General features: G+C 40.9%; 1 protein-coding gene across 6 annotated transcripts; it reads right to left on the reverse strand.

Annotated features, from left to right (window-relative positions):
- Positions 1-301: 301 nt before the first annotated feature.
- ING3 (inhibitor of growth family member 3) lies at positions 302-17,026 on the reverse strand. 6 transcript variants are annotated; one of them, XM_061373019.1, is made up of 12 exons: positions 16,865-17,026; positions 16,642-16,713; positions 12,335-12,435; positions 10,912-10,977; positions 9,655-9,751; positions 6,288-6,359; positions 6,074-6,193; positions 4,750-4,808; positions 4,164-4,354; positions 2,814-3,006; positions 1,849-1,887; positions 302-1,190 (listed from the first exon to the last, which is right to left on the reverse strand). In XM_061373019.1, exons 1-12 carry the CDS (start codon positions 16,890-16,892, stop codon positions 1,074-1,076), a joined length of 1,155 nt encoding a protein of 384 aa, XP_061229003.1. In that variant the 5' UTR covers positions 16,893-17,026; the 3' UTR covers positions 302-1,073. The 6 variants fall into 6 exon arrangements, with proteins under 6 accessions (XP_061229003.1, XP_061229002.1, XP_061229007.1 ...); XM_061373018.1 differs by having other exon boundaries at positions 4,750-4,907; positions 16,865-17,025; XM_061373023.1 differs by lacking the exon at positions 16,865-17,026 and adding an exon at positions 12,624-12,730 and having other exon boundaries at positions 4,750-4,907.
- Positions 17,027-17,692: the final 666 nt, after the last annotated feature.

Raw genomic sequence — 17,692 nt, forward strand, 5'->3', positions numbered from 1 at the left:
GCAATCCTGCCTGTGGACATCTGACACAGTAGGTTTTGGGACGTTTTTTAACCACATGGAAAACAGAACTTTTGTGCCCATTTAAGCAGGTGCCACCGATCAACATGAAGGCAAATGATAGTTCATCATTTGCCTATACATGTATTAATTATCCAACCACCAGAGAACTGTCCTCCTGTACAACCATCATTCACATGGGTCCTGCTAAAGAATTTCTTATGCAAACACAGCTACAGTCTTCTGAAAATCTGCAATTCCAGGGATAATCCTATATTTTTGACAAATGTACAGGAAACACTAATTTGAGGAGTTGAGGTCGTTTTATTTTAACACCTAATACAATTCAAATTTAAAGGATTACTTGCACAAAAAAATAAACACATTTGGTATAAAAATTTATCATCACTTTAACACCTTTTTTCCTCTTACGGCCTGCTCCTTCTCTGGAGCAGAAACATATAAAGACTAATGGCACAAGTTTGTTTTATTCTACAGCATTTTTTTTGTTTTTACATAATCAAGTACCCTAGAGGACAACAGCCCGCTGTATACAAGAACCATTTTCTTCAGCCTGCTGAATTATGTTTCATAAAGAACCAAACCTATAAAGGCATTTTAAAAATCATTGTCTCTTTTTCCAGAAGCACTGACTTTTTGCACCATTTATATACAGAAGTGTAACATAACAGCTCTTGAGTACAGTACATGCAGCAGAATATATCTGTTGTATATAAAACATACATTTAAAATCTTGACTTACCGGAATTTTGGGAAGATTTTGAATAATTGTAGAATGCCCACTGCTTAGAGAAAATGGTTTGATAGTACAAATGTCTGCATATGTTGGCCAATGGAACAAGCCAAGGCTCACTGGAATAGTATCTGTAGCACATCAATGTGCATAAATAATTTACTTACAATATTAAAACACAACTAGCAAAATCAATAGTTCAAGATCTTACAACTGCTATGTTAACCCCTAAGTGGTTGCAAGGAAGTGTGATGAGGGTTCCGCCCCCTCCCAAGTCCTCTAGAAAACCTTTCATATGTAATTTTTTTCAAGATGAAGATATTTATTTATGTCTACTGCCTCTTCTCTTCATTGCAGCCGTACACTGTGGACAGTACCATTTCCCTTTCGGTGCTTCTGTCAGTCCAACACATCCATAGTGGAACCACTCAATAGGGCACTATAAGAACAGAGTTAAAGAAAAGGTTTGGGATTTGGCTTTTTTTTTTTTTTCTCTTTCCCCACCCTCAAAACATGTATTATAAAAACAATTCTATTAAAATGAAGTGTGAGCAAAAAGCATAGATTCTGCTTTTCACACAAAGTTACAGCTCAGAAGAAGAGAGAAGGATCTTGGTCCCTATCATATACTCAACAGACTAAGGGTAGTGATAAAATTTCTAGGAGTCATACATAAGACTCACAGAGCACAAGAATGTTATGCTTTTAAACACTTAAGTTTGACAACACTAAGTGACACAGAAGTAATCTCATCACTCACTTCTGTTTAAATGTGGTATCCCAGTAAATACATGAGTACATTCAACTGTTCTTTTAAAACTTTTATTTGAAGAGGACAACTGACATTAGTGGTGACACAGCTAAAGTTCCCAGAAATAACAGGCATTCTAAAGATGTCACAGCTTCCCAGCAAAGGGTGAAGCCTTCTAAAAGAAACTGAACCGTGGTGACAGATGACAGGTTTCCTGAAGAATGGTTCAACTCATATGCACGTTACTCTAAAAAACTGTACTCTAAAATCAACTGAAAAAGTAAAGCCTGCAACCAATAGTTACATGCACAAGCCTTTCATGAGCCTTTTGAGCTTTGTTACTTACATCTTGGTTATCACAGCCTACCATCTCACCATAGGACACCTAGTAAATAAGAAAACAAATCCTTATTAATAATTATATTACTAATTAAAAGCAATCAACATTTTCAAAGGGGTAAATTTTAAGCTTCTTCCTTTGAAGGTTTTTCATTAACAGCAGTAAAACTATTTTGATTTTTCTTGTTACAAAACCCAAAAAACATCATGCTCACAGCAAACTGATTTTAAACTTTTTAATGCCCCGCCCCCCCCGCCCCCCCTTCTGCATATTTCAGGTTGGATAAAAAAGATCAGCATTCAAAACCCAAATAAAGCACATTCTGACCTGAACAACAGTGCTCAGTATATTATCAGCCCAGTTTTCAAGATTATACTGATGTCTGGTATTTTCCTTGCATACATGACAATTTCAAGCACCTTATTTGAAACTAGGTTGGAATTAAGGATCTTTAAGACCAACCCAAACAATTCTAGGATCCTATGAAACAAACTCTTTCAAGTGAATTTCTGTAAATCCTAAAAAAAGACAACACTCTTAAAAGTTTTCATAATAAGAACAAGTATTTTAAAATAAAAGTTTCTCATGTTGTCATTCAGTCTCTCAAGTTTAGCTTTTATAGAAACTAGTTGGCTGAGGTTTTCGCGAGGTTTGTTTGTTAATTTTTTAAGGAAAGTAGGAGAGACCAGGCAAACTCCTTACTAACTTAAATTCTTAATTAACTGTAAACCTGTTCAGTTTTTAATTTGATAACTCCTGATGTCTTTATTAGAAAATACAAAACTTTCCAGTATGTCACATCACCGTAAAACTTGCTCGGTTTTAGCTTCAACAGTTGAGTTCATTATTCATATCACCAGTAAGTAAATAAAAACAGATCAGGATTTCAAGAGTGCAAATTGCTCTAAATCAGCAATTGGAGAAGGAAGTTCGACTATAGCAGAATATTTCAGGCTGGGGGCCATCCTTACCTGATTACATATGCAATAACGTGGCTCATTTGGATCATAGGTCCAGTCAACCTGGCTATTAGAATCAGATTCTGGTATTACTGCTGTTTGCTGTGACAGCTCTTGTGCCAGTGCAGATGAAGAAGAACATGATGACAGAGAGGAAGAAGAGGAAGACGATGATGACTGCTGACTTGAAGATTTGTTGTTGTTTCTGGGAAAGAGGAGGAAAAAAAAGGAAAAAAATAGTATAAATAATTTAAATTTATTTCCTGCCAAATGAAAGAATCATTAACAAGTACTTTGTTGACTCTGAAATACTGCAGTATGTCAATGCCAAAGCATCACTCATTAACTTAATTCATTCAACAACTGCAAGAACTGAAACGGACACGCTGAATGCTCTTTGGAAACAAGTCATCCCTACTACAAGTGCAAGACACACTGCTCTAATCAATGGAATATAACAGCTTTACACTGTCCAATGGCTTTAATGAATGGTTTTCTTCACAAAATTTTCCATCAACAGCCTTGGTGTCAAGTCCCCATAAAAATTATGCTACCAATAAAACAGGAATTTACATATAAATAATGTCATATTATGTATGATATATAACTTTTTTGAAGATGACCAATTCTACGTTAATCTGCACCCAAGTATCACCAATCACTCCATAGGAACAGTGCCAGAATACAAATTCTATGCTTCTGTTTACAGGTCATATATGACACCCAAGATATCCATAGAAGAAAAATGCTTCTAAGACAAAATTATTAACTGAGCTGTGAACACACTCAAATTTGTATGAAGAAAAAACCAAACCCCTGCAAGTCACAAGGATGGGCAGATGTACAGCTCAAGTACAAACTCAAGTACACCTAGTGACTGTTGTCACAATGGGTTATTGGCACTATGGTGTTTTAAACTGGTTTTAGACTTCATTTTTCCTGTCATAGATGTCAGCCATCAGAAAGTGTAATTATTTGTGAAGAGGCATGAAGCAGACCTTCAGATTATTTCCAAACCAACTACAAGGCATTGCATGGCAATTCCCAACATTTGCCGTTAGGTCAAATCTCTCCAGAATGCAGAAAAATGATGGAAGACACTACACTATATCACAATTGAAAAATAAGCATCTTGATTGGCTTTAAAACCTTGGAGTGAGTTTGCTTAAAGAGAAGGAAGTGAGAGGACAAAACAAGAAAAACTTGGAACAAAAAAAGGCCAGCAGACAGTAACTACCTTCTGCCAATTCCTTCCCCCCCCCCCCTTTAATATGAAGTATTCCCAATGCAGCCCATGACCTTTACAAGACATTTTAGCTGTCTTAAAAGCTGTAACTGCAGTCAACAACTGAGAAGACTTACTTGCTTTTTCTGCCACTTCGCGAATCTGTGGTTGATGAACTTAATGTCTGTGTTAATGTAGATGCCAGAGCTGATGATGAATACCCAGAGGAATCTCTGGATAACGAAAATTCTCTTCCAAGCTGAAAATCATTGTTCTTAAATGCTTCATAGCTGGCCTTTAGGCTGGATGTTCGTCTTCCTTCCTTCATCTAAAAGGAATACTGATACTGTATCAGATTACACGGTGGAGCTCTTACAAAAGACATACCATGTTGCTAACTGCTAATTATTTGTACAGGTTCGTTAGTTACCCTGTTAACAAAAAGATGTATAGTAAGTGGTAAAAAAGGGTAAGACTATCCCACAGGAAAAGCTAGAGAACAAGCTCTCCCCGTTATGCAAATTTCACAGGATGAAGCTGTAGCATATAAATGAAAAATGATGAGAACCGAATCACTGCAGCTGAAAGTGATCATGGGAATTCAGATTAAAAAAACCAGAACAAAACACCCAAACAAAAAAAAAAACCAAAAACCAAAACTCATTAGTCTTTCTTCTTAAACCAGTAGCAAATGGCAGAAGGACAATAAGGTGTTGACATTACCTGTGCTGTGGCTTGCACTGCCTGAGCTGCTGCCATGGTAATTGCACCGGCCCCAGATCCTGAAGATAATGAGCCCAGGTTATATGATGCCAATGGTTGAGAAGAGTTTGTATTGTATGCATTGTTTGAAGAGGATGATGAATTACTGTTTCGACACCCTTGATGAACAGAACACATTTATGAAATTTAAAATGAAACTAAATTCCTTTGCATTTTAAGAAGAGTTATATATGACAACCAGTGAAAGAGCAGGAACTCCGTTTATGCACCAGAGTCTGATCATTTGGGAAAAAAAGTTTTAAGAAGCCATTTGACACAGCCAGTATTGGCTGAAGAAGTTTATTCCCACTTATCCTCATGCAGAGGGAGTCCTTTTAGAAAGACAGTCCTCACTATCATACTCAGCTGTCAAAGAACAGATGCAGCTGTTACGTCTATGTCTCTATAAACCCAATTTCCACTGAAATAATGCTGACTACTGTAACCATCAGGAAAAGAGAAGAATTTGATGGTACCCCTAGTACTGTTTCTGAAGTAAAACTTCTAACAATTTCAACTCAAAACTACAAACCACAGTTTTAACGCACCACAGATTTCCATGGCCATTTACAGACTGAGAGCTTCTCAAATGTAATTACATTTTATTTGTTACCTCATGTGAAGTTCCTTCAAAATAAAAGTCACATGGGTGTGAGGGGGACTACCTAAAAGTGACGAACAGCACTGAACTCCAAAACAAAAGGTTGTTTACTTACTATAACCTCTCATAATCTTTTCTTTTCAGAAAAAAAAACAACAAACCAACAACTATGAAGCACCCCAATTTTGAAAATGGGCAGAAAGCTGTGTTTGGGTTTGAGCTTTTTTATTCATTACTCAAAGACTTCTCACCTCTTCTGAAATAGACAACACACAAAATTATTTTATTGCAGCCAATGCCACAACAGACCAATCCTTAAAAAAAATCCCAAAATGTGTGAATCCCCTACTTTGGAAATTGCTGCATATGTTTCTTTCTCCCAAAATAATAATGCATTAATTTCATATTTCTACCACTAGAGCTGAATGAAACTGCACTGTATCTCCTTCCAAGCAGTATAAATAAAAAGAAACAACCAAGACGCAGCTGTTAAATGACAACAAAGCTGATGCACTTCATGGACAACACAGATGAGCAACAATAGCTGCAATTTCACATGTTATAAATGACTGAAAATCCCAGAGGAAGGAGTATGAGCCTCTGATTTCAAGAGACAGTAACTCACAAATACGACTGGATTTCTCCTGATTAAAAACCAATAAAATGCAAGACAATGAAGATTACCTGGCGTATTTTCTTTAGAAGCATCTGAAGTCAGGGTAGATAGAAGAGCTTCAGATTTAAACTTCTTTTCAGGAACGTGATCTGTTGCACTATGGTGAGAAGATGGATTGTGTTTCCTTTCTAAATGAAAGAAATTAAGGGAACTTAAATGTAAAACCTTTTCAGCTTGAAAGTCAAACTGTAACTGCATGTTTTTAAGTCTCAAAATACTTACTCTCTACTGGAGTGTGAGAATGAGCATGATGGTTATTCACAGGCTGTGATGGTGTATCCAGCTCCAAAGACCCTAAGAGGGAAGTAAAAAGGAGAGAAAAATTTCAGTCATCATTGGCATAGTTTTGACTTTTAGATACTAAATGAATCTTTACAATATTAACCAAATCACTATGAAGTTATATTTATTTCAATCAGAAAGAGCATTGCTGGAGTCGAAACCCTTCCTGGAAGTACAACCAAGAACCAGTTGAGATGAACAGTTGTAAAACAAAAATTGGTGCATGCTGCTGTCCAATTATTGATGCAAAGAGATTAAACAACAACACTGCCCTCAACATGCCATGTATGAACATGAGTTGCACACATGGCAGTGATGGCTGGAAAATGCAACACCAAAAGTACTGACAATCTACACCAATATGAATTTAGAAGACAACTGTAACAAGTAAACTGTATTAATGAGGCACCTTGTCCCACTGAGCCAAAACACATAAGCACTAGCAATGTCTGAAAAGATGACCTAACATTCAACAGGGAGGGTTTCAGATCATCATCCAATTTTCCATAGCATTCAAAAATACAGAGCAACAATCACAAGCTAAAAAAAAAAAAAAAAAAAGGCAGGAGAGCATAAATATAAGTCTACGTGGAAGAACAAATTTTCTTGTAATATGAGGAGAGATTTTGACCATAAATTGCATATAACAATGTACAACAGTCTGCATATGAATCTTTGGCAATAAGATTTTGAATAGCTGCAATACCTAGCAACGTACATTTATACAGAAGTCAATTTAAGAAACTCACATTTTCAAAATCTGTAGCTTCAATGTTTCTTTGCCTTTTTTCCAGTGACTTAAAAAGCACATGACTATACTACAAAAGCTTCAAGAAAATTATTCTCAAAGAGGTTCAAAGCATGAGGGGCTATTTTGGTTGAGCTAACATCAACCATGCTATGAACTAGTCCAAAGGCTGCCCTCTGGCGGAACCTCCATAATATGTATTTAGTCTGAAAACTAAAAATACTTCTACTTTTCCCTTTAATAAAAAAATCCCGACAAACTGCCTTAAAGATGAAAGTCTGGTACGTTTCTATTTTGAGTTCTTGAACTCTACCTATCTACTCACCAAACACATAGCTAAACTGAAGGTAGTATCACATCTTTCAAATTCAGCTAGGATTCCAACTAAAATAAACTAGTCTTTTTCTGTAGTTTCCAGCTCACTAAAAGCACTTACTTTGCAGTTTTATTTTTGTGCCTGTTATTTGTAGTACGAATTAAAAATAAAATATACAAAAATTACCATCTTTTATAACAAAGCAACACAAAAACCAAAGAATAGTTATTCCTAATCTCCACTGACTGAGGTTACTTTTCAGTGTCCCTGGGTATGAGAGCAGTCACTGCCTCTCAGCTCCATAATCACAGTACTTACATCAACTTCAAAATTCATCATGATCACATTTGAAATTCATGTCTAAATGCTGATATGTACAGAAAGGACGGTTTCTTCTGCACTCAAGTCACTCAGGTCATCATCACCAAGCATGTAGAAAAGAATGTCATCAGTAGTAGTCAGTATGGATTCACCAAGCATAAGATAAATCTTGCCTGGCCAATCTAATAGCCTTTTATGATGATACGGCAAGATGGGTTGATGAGGGGAGCAGTGTGTTATCTACCTTGACTTCAGCACGGCTTTCGACACTACCATAACATCCTTGTATGTAAGCTTAGGAAGTGTGGTTAGATGAATGGACAGTGAGGTGGATTTAGAACTGCCTCAATGGCAGAGTTCAGAAGGTTGTGACCAGTGGAGAAAAATCCAGTTGGAGGCCTGCAGTCAGTGGTGTTCACAGGGATCAGTACTGGGTCCAGTCTTACTCATTAATGACATGGATAAAAGGCTAAAGCATACCCTCAGGAAGTTTGCTGATGATACAAAGCTGGGGGGAGTGGCTGATACACCTGAAGGCTGTGCTGCCATTCAGCAGGACCCCTGATAAGCTGGAGAATTGGGCAGAGAGAAACTTAATGAGGTTCAACAAGAGTAGGGTACTGCATCTGGGGAGAAAGAACCCCAAGTATCAGTACAGGTTGGCGGCTTACCTACTAGAAATTAGTTCAGCTGAGAAGGACCTGGGAGAACTGGCAGGTATGCTGACCATAGTCAGCAGTACACGCTTGTGGCCAGGAGGACCAATAGTAATCTGGGGTGCATCAGGAGTGTGGCCAACAGGTCAAGGGAGGTAATCCTCCCCCTCTACTCAGCCCTGGTGAGGCCACATTTGGAGTACTGTGTCCAGTTCTGGGCTCCTCAGTATGAGAAACACGAAACTGGAATGTGTCCAGTGGAGGGCCACAAGGATGATCAGGGGTCCGGAGCATCTCTCTTAAAGAGGAGCAACTGTGGGACCTGGGCCTGTTTAGTCTATAATAGAAGACTGAAACGGGATCTCATTAATGCAGGTAAATATCTCAAAGGCAGATGCCAGAAGGATGGTGCCAGACTCTTTTCAGTGGTGCCCAGTGACAGGACAAGAAGCAATGGCCATAAGCTAAAACACAAGAAGTTTCATCTCAACGTGAGGAAGAACTTTACAACACAGGTGGTAGAGCACTGAACAGGCTGCCCACGGAGGTTGTAGAGTCTCCCTCTCTGGACACATTCAAAACCCACCTAAACAAGTTCCTGTGTAACCTGATGTAGCTGGCCCTGTCTTGGTAGGGGTGTTGGACTACATGATCTCCAAAGGCTCCTTCCAACCCTGATGATTCCGTGATACACCAACTTGGCCAAAAAGCTGACATTTTTGTTCACAGTCTGAATACCAGCATTGCTCTATTTGTTAAGCATGTGAATTTCTTAACCAAGATGTTTTTCCCTTGCTACCCCATTACAAAACAATCCACTCTCTCCCCTTTAAAAAAAACCACTCACTTCGCATTCCACACATGTAACTAAAATAACTACCCTCCTCAATTGGGTGGTAGTCAACTGAAGTAAGAAATAGTACACTCGCAAATAGGTAGATGGCAAGCTTAGGCTGAAGTACCTGTCTGAATACCTAGTCATTAAAAACAAGTTTAAAGAATTCTGCACCCTACTCTAGTAACTCGCAAGTACAACAGTTGTGTGAAAAGTTTACTCTTAATTACTCAGGTGTATTTTGACTTCACTGGTAAAAACTGAGGTTGAAACTGAGATCTGAGAATCACTGACTGATGAAAAGTATGTGGGTTAAACACAATAGTGAAACAAATGGAAATACTTGAAGCCACTAAAAAATGTGCGGTTTTTTAATTTTACAGACTGATGGAAAATCTGTCAAGATCCTAAATAAAATCAGGCATACTTACGTCTCTCTAATATTTCTGTAATTCCAGCATTATCTGCTTCAAGCTCCATTTTAAATTTAGCAAGCTCCTGGTCCAATTTTCTCAAATGACGGTCCACCTGTTTTTGAGACAAAACAGTAAATAGCATCCAGTTCTGAAACATGAATATCCACATACTTAATCTCAGATCTGCTACATATTTCTCTGCCACACAGCACTAAGCACCTACAAAAATGCAGAAGCATAATTTCTCAGTCACCTACAGTTTGCTACCTCAGCAGAGATGCTCAAGTTAACACGAAAATAGTGCTGTTGCTCCTAAACTGTGCAGTCAGTCATGGGATACAGTAAGGCTGGATACTGGCTCAGCAGCTAGAAGCCCTCCTCTTACTATAGGCAATGTTCCAAGACACAGATTTAAGTGCTTCTTTTGAGAAAAAAAGATTAAAGGACTTGAGGGTGTTGTAGGTACGCATATAGAAAGGGGAAGAGAAAGAACAGTTCACAATGTCCTTAAGCAGACATTGGGCTGCACTGGGGAAACTGCAAAATTACTGAATTACAATTTGTATACTATTAGACATATCAGTAAACCTAAGTACTGAGTAAAAGAGTCTCTAAACTGAAAGTATAAAGACTCGTGCATTTGAGTAAACTATGACATGTTCTTGGGTACTGAAAATTAACAAACAAAAAAATATCTGAACTTAATATCATGGAAAGAAACACTGTGTTCCAAATGCTTCCTTCATCTGTAGTCATACTGCAGAATGTACCTGTCTCTAACCTATTAAAAATTGAACAGGTTTTGCAGTTAACAGCTAACCAAAAGACAGGGGATAAGTTCCAACTTTTGGAATAAACTTTTGGTTAGCTGAAGTAAAACTAAAGCAGACAAGAAATATTTGTTTAATGTCTACTATATTTTAGTGCGGTTCTGACTTGCAGGTTCTGTCTTCTGAGGAAATGTAAAATAAATCTACTTAAAATTCAACATCCACACGCTGTAAGGAAGAGCAACTTGCTCATGGCCTCTTTTCAGAAAAGAATCAATGTAATTTCTAAAATTATTTCTGTATGTTTTATATTTAAGTGACATTTAATACCCAAACCAATAAAATACTTAAAAAGTAAATAAGTATTTAATGTTTCTTTCACCAGCAAAGAAATTTGTAATGCAGCTGATCTAACAATACAGGTAGCAGAATTGCAGTCCCTATCAAAATGTTTAGAACTCCCGGGGGATAAGCAAACAATTCACCACTTCTGTCCACTTACCAAATCATATATTTGATTAGCCAGTTGCACTTTCTCATCTGCATCTTCCAAAGCTTTATAATAATCCTGTTTTAAAGAGAGGGTTGTTTTTTTTAAATTACAAACATAACTGACTTAATTTCAGTCATTTTAAGGTACTGTCATCCAGCACAGTATGCAACTTAGAAGGAGAAATTCACACCAGTTTTCAGAAAGACTGATGAACAATGATCAGCTAAGTTTTAGATGACAGATATAATACATATCAGCATATTGTTTGTGCCTTCGGAAACACCAAACTACAAGATGTGGACACTTCCTCCCACAGTTGCATTTAGATTCCTATAAGAAATGCTACAAGAAAAGAAACAGCCTTAGATCTGTTCTATATTACATAGCATAAGGTTACAGACTCAACACAAGATGATGTCTTTCACTTTGCAGGGATCACTGCAGATACTACTGCCCTTCACAATGATGCTCAACAGTACCAGTAGGGAAGGCCTTTCCAGCGCCATAGTTAAATAGACATAATAATTTATATATAGTTTAAATTATTTTAAAATATATTTACATAACATATAAGCATATTACAAAATAATTTGGCTAAAGCAATCAAATTTTAAAGTCTGCTCTAACTAACAAAAATCCAAGACAAAACTTTTTAGGTATGTTTGCACTATTTTACTCCAGATTTAAAGAGGTTTAAGTACCTTCTTCTCAATTTCCACTGAGGATAATCTTGCTTAAGAAAAAAACTACTTGAAATTTTGGTTCAAATATAATCAAAAGCAAATTCATAATTTACTCTATGGATGTCAGAGCCTTTTTCTTTTTTCTTTAACATAATAATTTATTTGTAGTAATTAAGGACAAAACACCCCTTGGCCAAATAACGGGCTAAAGTGGCAAGCTAAGAGACTACAAAGAATTTTCTCCTGACAAAATTATAGACTAACAATACTACCCCCAATGCCCAACTGTTGAAGGATAAAACAAAACACATCCATCTTTTTATTCCTCCCCCCCAAAAGCTATATGTAATGTATGTATAACACATACAAGGACACAGGCTGAACCACAAGAAATGCTGAAGCTAAGCTTGAAAAACATCATTTAAAAGAAAGCCAATTAACTTACGTAACTTCATGTCACACAGGCAGAAACAAAAAGTCTGGGCTGAAAATTTAGTGCCTGGTTTCCTCACCATTTCAGGATCACAATTTTAAAAATGCTAGCAAATACAAAAACTAATTTAGAGAAATGCTTGATGAAAGAAACTTCAGTCATTTTTCTCCTCCTAGGTAGTTCTATCCATCTCTTTGAAAGCCCAAAGGAAGTCACAGTTCTGAATGCTTAAGTGTCCATCAATCATAAGCTATGTTTCCTAAGGTTATCTTAGCTTGCAAAAGAAAAATGTGATCCACTCCTGTGATATCCTTACTTTTTTGATCGATGTCATTTGTTCTTCTCGCCATTCAGGTTTGTTTTTCTTTGCGTTCATAAAAAATTCATTTACTCGCTGCTCAAGTTGATCCATTGCATCTGTAGCACAGGAAAAGATTAAGATAAATGTTACCTTCTCATGTACATAAACGTTATGAAATAAGGCGGATTTTTTTTCTTAAACAAAGTTGACAGGACTGAGGTGCAAGAGAAGGGAAAAAAACCAAAACAAAACTAAAAAAACCAAAACAACCAAGTGACAGGGGACAGAGGAGGGAAATACTTACCTTAATTTCCAAGAAGCAGAATTGCATTCTGGTAGGATTCTCATCAAGGTTCTTGTGCTCTCCAGCATGGGACAGGCAGGACTCCAAGTTCTAAAGGTTTTTTGTCCCTAAGAGCAGTGGTAGTGACTTAAAGCATGACCCAAACTCCTCACCCAGGGCTCTAGACTGCTGACTTTGGAACATTCTAGCCAGTTACAAACTGAGCAGGAAACAAAATGTTCTCCTAAGAGAAACAGTCAAATACAAAACCAAATAATTGAAAAAATTAGTGCCTCAAAAAGGTAGAGCAACTTAAGACTCAAGTCACCACCTTTATGTCAAGGCCCTCTCCACTGTATGCGAGGAAGGGTGAGGGCAAATTGACAGCACTCACAAAGTCATTCCCCCCACCCCCCCAAGGTAGCACTAAAGGGTAAATGATTAAACACTCTTTGGACAGGATTCTCACATGAAGTTGAGAAACACCATAAAGGGAAAAGATAAAGCCATCAATTCTCTAACATTAACTATAATAAGAAAGGAAAATGTCAAATACAAGTTGTTTATTGAGACACGAACAGGGATTCCCTTCTTTTTCCCTTCACCCTACTTTAAATAAAAAAAAAACTAAACAAAATCAATAAAAACAACCAACCCAAAAGGCAAAAGCACTGAGTTTACTATTTCAACAGCTGGACAATTGTGCATGCAACAGCTTGCATATCTCCAAGAACATGCAGCTGCCTCAAACTAGCTTTGACGGCCACGCTAGTCTCAGGATAGACAATAGCACTGAATTCTTCTTCACAGCCCTTTCAGAAATATTGTCCACATAGTAGTTTCAAATTAAACATGACAATGCACCAACTACCTACAGACTTTAGGCTGTGGGTATAAAACACTAATATACTTCCCAGAAACCAGTGGTAAAACTGGATCTCATGATCACCGTCATCTAAGTTAGAGTTTCTTCAAGAAACTCAGAAATACCCAACTATGATTAATTCTTCAAATCTAACGCAGCACAAAGGTTTTCTTACTTTGTGAAAATTCACAACTAGAACTGTTCACATAAATAACAAGAAGATCTTTCATACTCAAGTTATCAAAAGCATACAAAGATTTTCCCTATGCTTAGAATGGAATATCCAGGATCAAAACCAACAGGAACATAACAACTGACTGGATTGAGCAATTTTGACACATGCTCACATTAGCTAATGCAGACCCTGACAAACAAAGTAGTCAAACAGTTTTGGTGTACAACAGGTTAAAGGTGGGTGAACCTGTACAAGAAGTATTTTCTACTTTCACTGTTATTCACGGAGAAGATTAAGAAGCCTGAGCATTTGGAGGCTTCCAAAACTTTGCTCTTTACCAAATGACATAAAGCCAACAGACAAAATGTTCTATCTCCTATTCCCAGGGTGCAAACAGGTACACGCTAATTTACTTTAATGGTTCCACAGACACGAAAACAAAACAAAAAAAAATAATCTTCCTTCTTTACTTTTTATTACGGACAGGTTACCAGACTGTGAAACTGCACGAGGGAAAACTTCCACAGAAACTTGGTTTCTCCTGAAGGAACAGAGATGGCACAGGGAAATGCAGTCAGATCTACTGGATTACATGAAAAGTTCTCTCTGATACGCTGAAGTTCCTTCACTTTTTCTCCCCACGACCACCTTTTTAATAAAACTGTGATACTATATTCCAAGATCCTGATTTCTTAGGTCAAGATTTCCCTAAAAGAGTTGACAGAATTATGAGAGGCCTTTCTCCAGAGCTTGACATTTTACCATGGAGGCCTGATGGCCCGACAAGGCCTTGGGTGACATTGTTTAGAGCGAGGTGTCCCTGCCCATGGCAGGGGGGTTGGAACTTCATGATCTTAAGGTCCTTTCCAACCCTAACTATTCTATGATTCTATGGTTCTAAATTATTTGAACTTAAGCAGAGAAACATATTTTACCCTCCATGAGGAGCTCAGTTAAAGCTTAAGAGTCAAATCACAACTTGGATGGTCTTCACTTTTCCCACAGCAGCCTTATCACAACATACAGTAGGTACAGCTGGTTTAATATTTCTTTCAACAAGCATCAGCACCTGTCCCATTAGAAGACCATGTGGTCCAAACAGGACAGAATATAAAGTCAACATTGACTATAAAACACAGTAGCACAGTTATCTCTGAACTGCAACTCATGTAGGTTTCTGGGATGGCATCACTTATTGAAGCACTGTTATCAAGTACTTCAGAGACACTGAATCTTCACAGCAAATTACTATGCCACAGCATGATAACATCCTCCAGCTTTGCATGCAGCATCCAGCATGCAGTTTGGGAATTCTTCTTTGGGCCTAGGGTTGGTCTTAGTATACAACAACACTCAGAGTCATCTGCTACTTCGAGAAATACAATATGGCATGTTATTTGCCACTTCCAGTTAAAGCAGAGAAAATGATGCTACTGCAACCTTGGTAGTGCTAGCTGACTGAAAGTTCAAATAAACTCCTAGCTTCTCTGCCACCCTCCTGAAGAGAGGTAAAATTTGTCAATGTACTCAAAACTACTCAAGTCAATGAGATGCTCACTCCCTCTCCTGGTGCTCACTAGCCATAGTTACTTCAGAGGTGTCCATCTCCCATAACCATGCTTTGTTCCCACAGCTTCAAGCACTCAACCGAAGGCAGCACTTAGGCCATAGTATATGAAAAATTCCTACAGCCATTCAACATGTGTCAGTAAAGTCTGTTAAACAGACCTGCTGGGTCTGATAAGTAAACGTCCAAGGGAAAGCATGAGACCACATTTTAAAGTATTATAGGTTAAAGTATTGTTTTCAAGAACTATGCTCCCACAGTGCACACTTTGTATTCCCGCTTGGCATGCACTTGTTATTTCAACCTTTGCTCTTTCTCTGTTCTTTACAATAGTCTGACCCTTCTGTATTGATGACTCCTCTGATCTTTAGTGCAGCAAGTTTCATTAACAAACACTTTTACATCACATAAATGAACACATTGTCTGCTAAATGACAGCAACACCTGACTAGGTGTTACAGGATACCCGAGTCCCAGATAAGACTGCATTAGAAGAGATGAAAAAGCAACGCACCCTGAAAACAGCATGAAGTAGTGTATCACAGTGGAGATACAGAGTGATCTACAAGGACACCTAGAGCAGATAGTATTTGGCTATGTGTCAGCGAGGACACGAGAACCTAAGCAAGAAGCACCTCCACATTAGGAGGTATCGTGAAGGGAGCTGGCTGGAAAAGTTTCAGGGACAGCACGCCGCTACCTGCTGTAGGAGTGGGACATAACTCATGTTCCAAACCACCATCACTGCTCTTAGGGATCAAAAATCTAAAGAGTTTGGGACGTGCCGCCGAAAATGCCTCTGGGAGCCGCACAAGGCCAGGAGCGAATCTCCGGCAAGATCCTATTCGCACCGACAACCGGCCGCAGCCGCGGGCGGGGGCCTGGGCGGGCCCGAGGCGAGCGGGCGGGTCGGCGGGGCTGGGGCCGGGGCTAGCTCCGCTTGCCAGCACGGCGCCAGACAGCGCGCTCCGCCCCTCGCTGCGTGCCGATAGCTCCCCGCGCAGCGCGGGCCTCCGCAGCGCCGCCTCCCGCCACCCGCCTCGCCGGTCCACAGGAGACGACGGCAAGCGCACCATGCCAACGAGACAGGCGCGGTCTCCTCCTTCCCGGCCTCCTGCACCGGACAGGCGCTGCCGGAAAGCTGGGGTGCAGGGTGGGGAAGGGGCGCGAACGCCCCGGGCCAGCGGCAGAGAGCGGAGCGGAGCTGCTCACACAGGTCGGAGCGCCCCTGCGGCAGCGGCGCCTCCTCCTGCCTCCTTCCCCGCCTTTTTTTTCCTGCTTCTCTCGCTGCCTCACTGCAGCCCGCGCCCTGCGGCAGCCGCTCCGTGCCCGCGGCCGCCCCCCACGGGCGGGGCGGGGAGGGGAGAGGAGGGGCGGTGTGTGTCGCGGCGGGGAGGGGGCGGTCCGAGGCGCAGGGGCGGGACTCACGTACTCTGCACCTGCAGGTCCATCTCGCGCATCTCGGTGAACCTGTCGCGCAGATCCATGGGAAGCTGCTCGATCACTGCGGGGACAGCGGAGGGGGGGGGGAGGGGGGAGTCAGTCACTCGCCGCCGTGGGGGAGGGGGCGCCGCCTCATGGCCGCGGCTCCCGCCCCGGCCCCGCTCCACCGGCCGTGCCCGGCCGCCCGGCGCCCCCGTCCCGCACACACTCACTCTCCAGATAGTCCTCCAGATACAGCATGGCGGCAGCCGGGCCCGCGCCAAGGGGCTCCTCGCTAACGGAGGCTCGTCCCTTCCAATATGGCGCCGCCGCCAACAACACCAGCAGCTCGACTCAGCGAAAACAACATTGGCGGCTGACGGCGCTCGCTGCGGCCGCGCCGCGATTGGCTGTCCGCGCCGCTGACGCACGCCGTGCCCGCGCTCTGCCGCGCGGCCTCGCGGGAAATGTAGTCTCTCTGTGGGGAGGTGGCGGGAAACTACATGTGCCGCCATGCGCTGCGGCGGCCGCGCCCTCTCCGCCCGGTGGGAGGTCCAGAGAGCTCGGCCCTGCCCCGCCTGTGGTGTAAGCGGTCGTCGTTTCGGCCTGTCTGCGGTGTGTGGTTTTGTGTCTGGGAGTAGCTTTTCAGTTCCCGCTGAATCCGGCCAGGTTGGACAGGGCGGCTGCCGGAGCGGCCGGGCGGCAGGGTCAGAGACCTGCTCAGAGACCTGGTCGAGCGGAGCGCCGCCAGCCTGGCGCTGTGAAGGGAGAAACTTGCAGCGCGTGCACGAGGCTTCATGCTTGGTTTCCATCCCTTACGTTAAACGGTAGTTGCTGGTAATGGTGCGTCAAAAGCTTAAGGGATGACAGAACTGATAAAATCGTCATTTTCGTGTGAGGGTAGTGAGGCAGTGGCACAGGTTGCCCAGAGAAGCTGTGGCTTGTCCCATCCCTGGCAGTGTTCATGCCAGGTTGGACAGAGCTTTGGGCAGTCTGGTTTGGTGGAAGATGGCCCTGTCCATCGCAGGGGTTTGGAACTAGGTAGCTTTAAGGTCCCTTCC

This window comes from Neopsephotus bourkii, unplaced genomic scaffold (genome assembly GCF_033783945.1).
Source record: "Neopsephotus bourkii isolate Nb327-2 ecotype Australia unplaced genomic scaffold, CSIRO-AGI_Nbou_v1 NB_1624, whole genome shotgun sequence".
Lineage (NCBI taxonomy): Eukaryota > Metazoa > Chordata > Aves > Psittaciformes > Psittacidae > Neopsephotus > Neopsephotus bourkii.

Coding starts and splice junctions, on each gene's coding strand:
- ING3 (XM_061373018.1), bottom strand. CDS start 16,892: ATGCTGTATCTGGAGGACTATCTGGAGA. Junction 3,007..4,163: donor CGAAGTGGCAGAAAAAGCAA/GTAAGTCTTCTC, acceptor CCTCTTTCCCAG/AAACAACAACAAATCTTCAA. Junction 1,888..2,813: donor GTTATTGCATATGTAATCAG/GTAAGGATGGCC, acceptor CTTATTTACTAG/GTGTCCTATGGTGAGATGGT.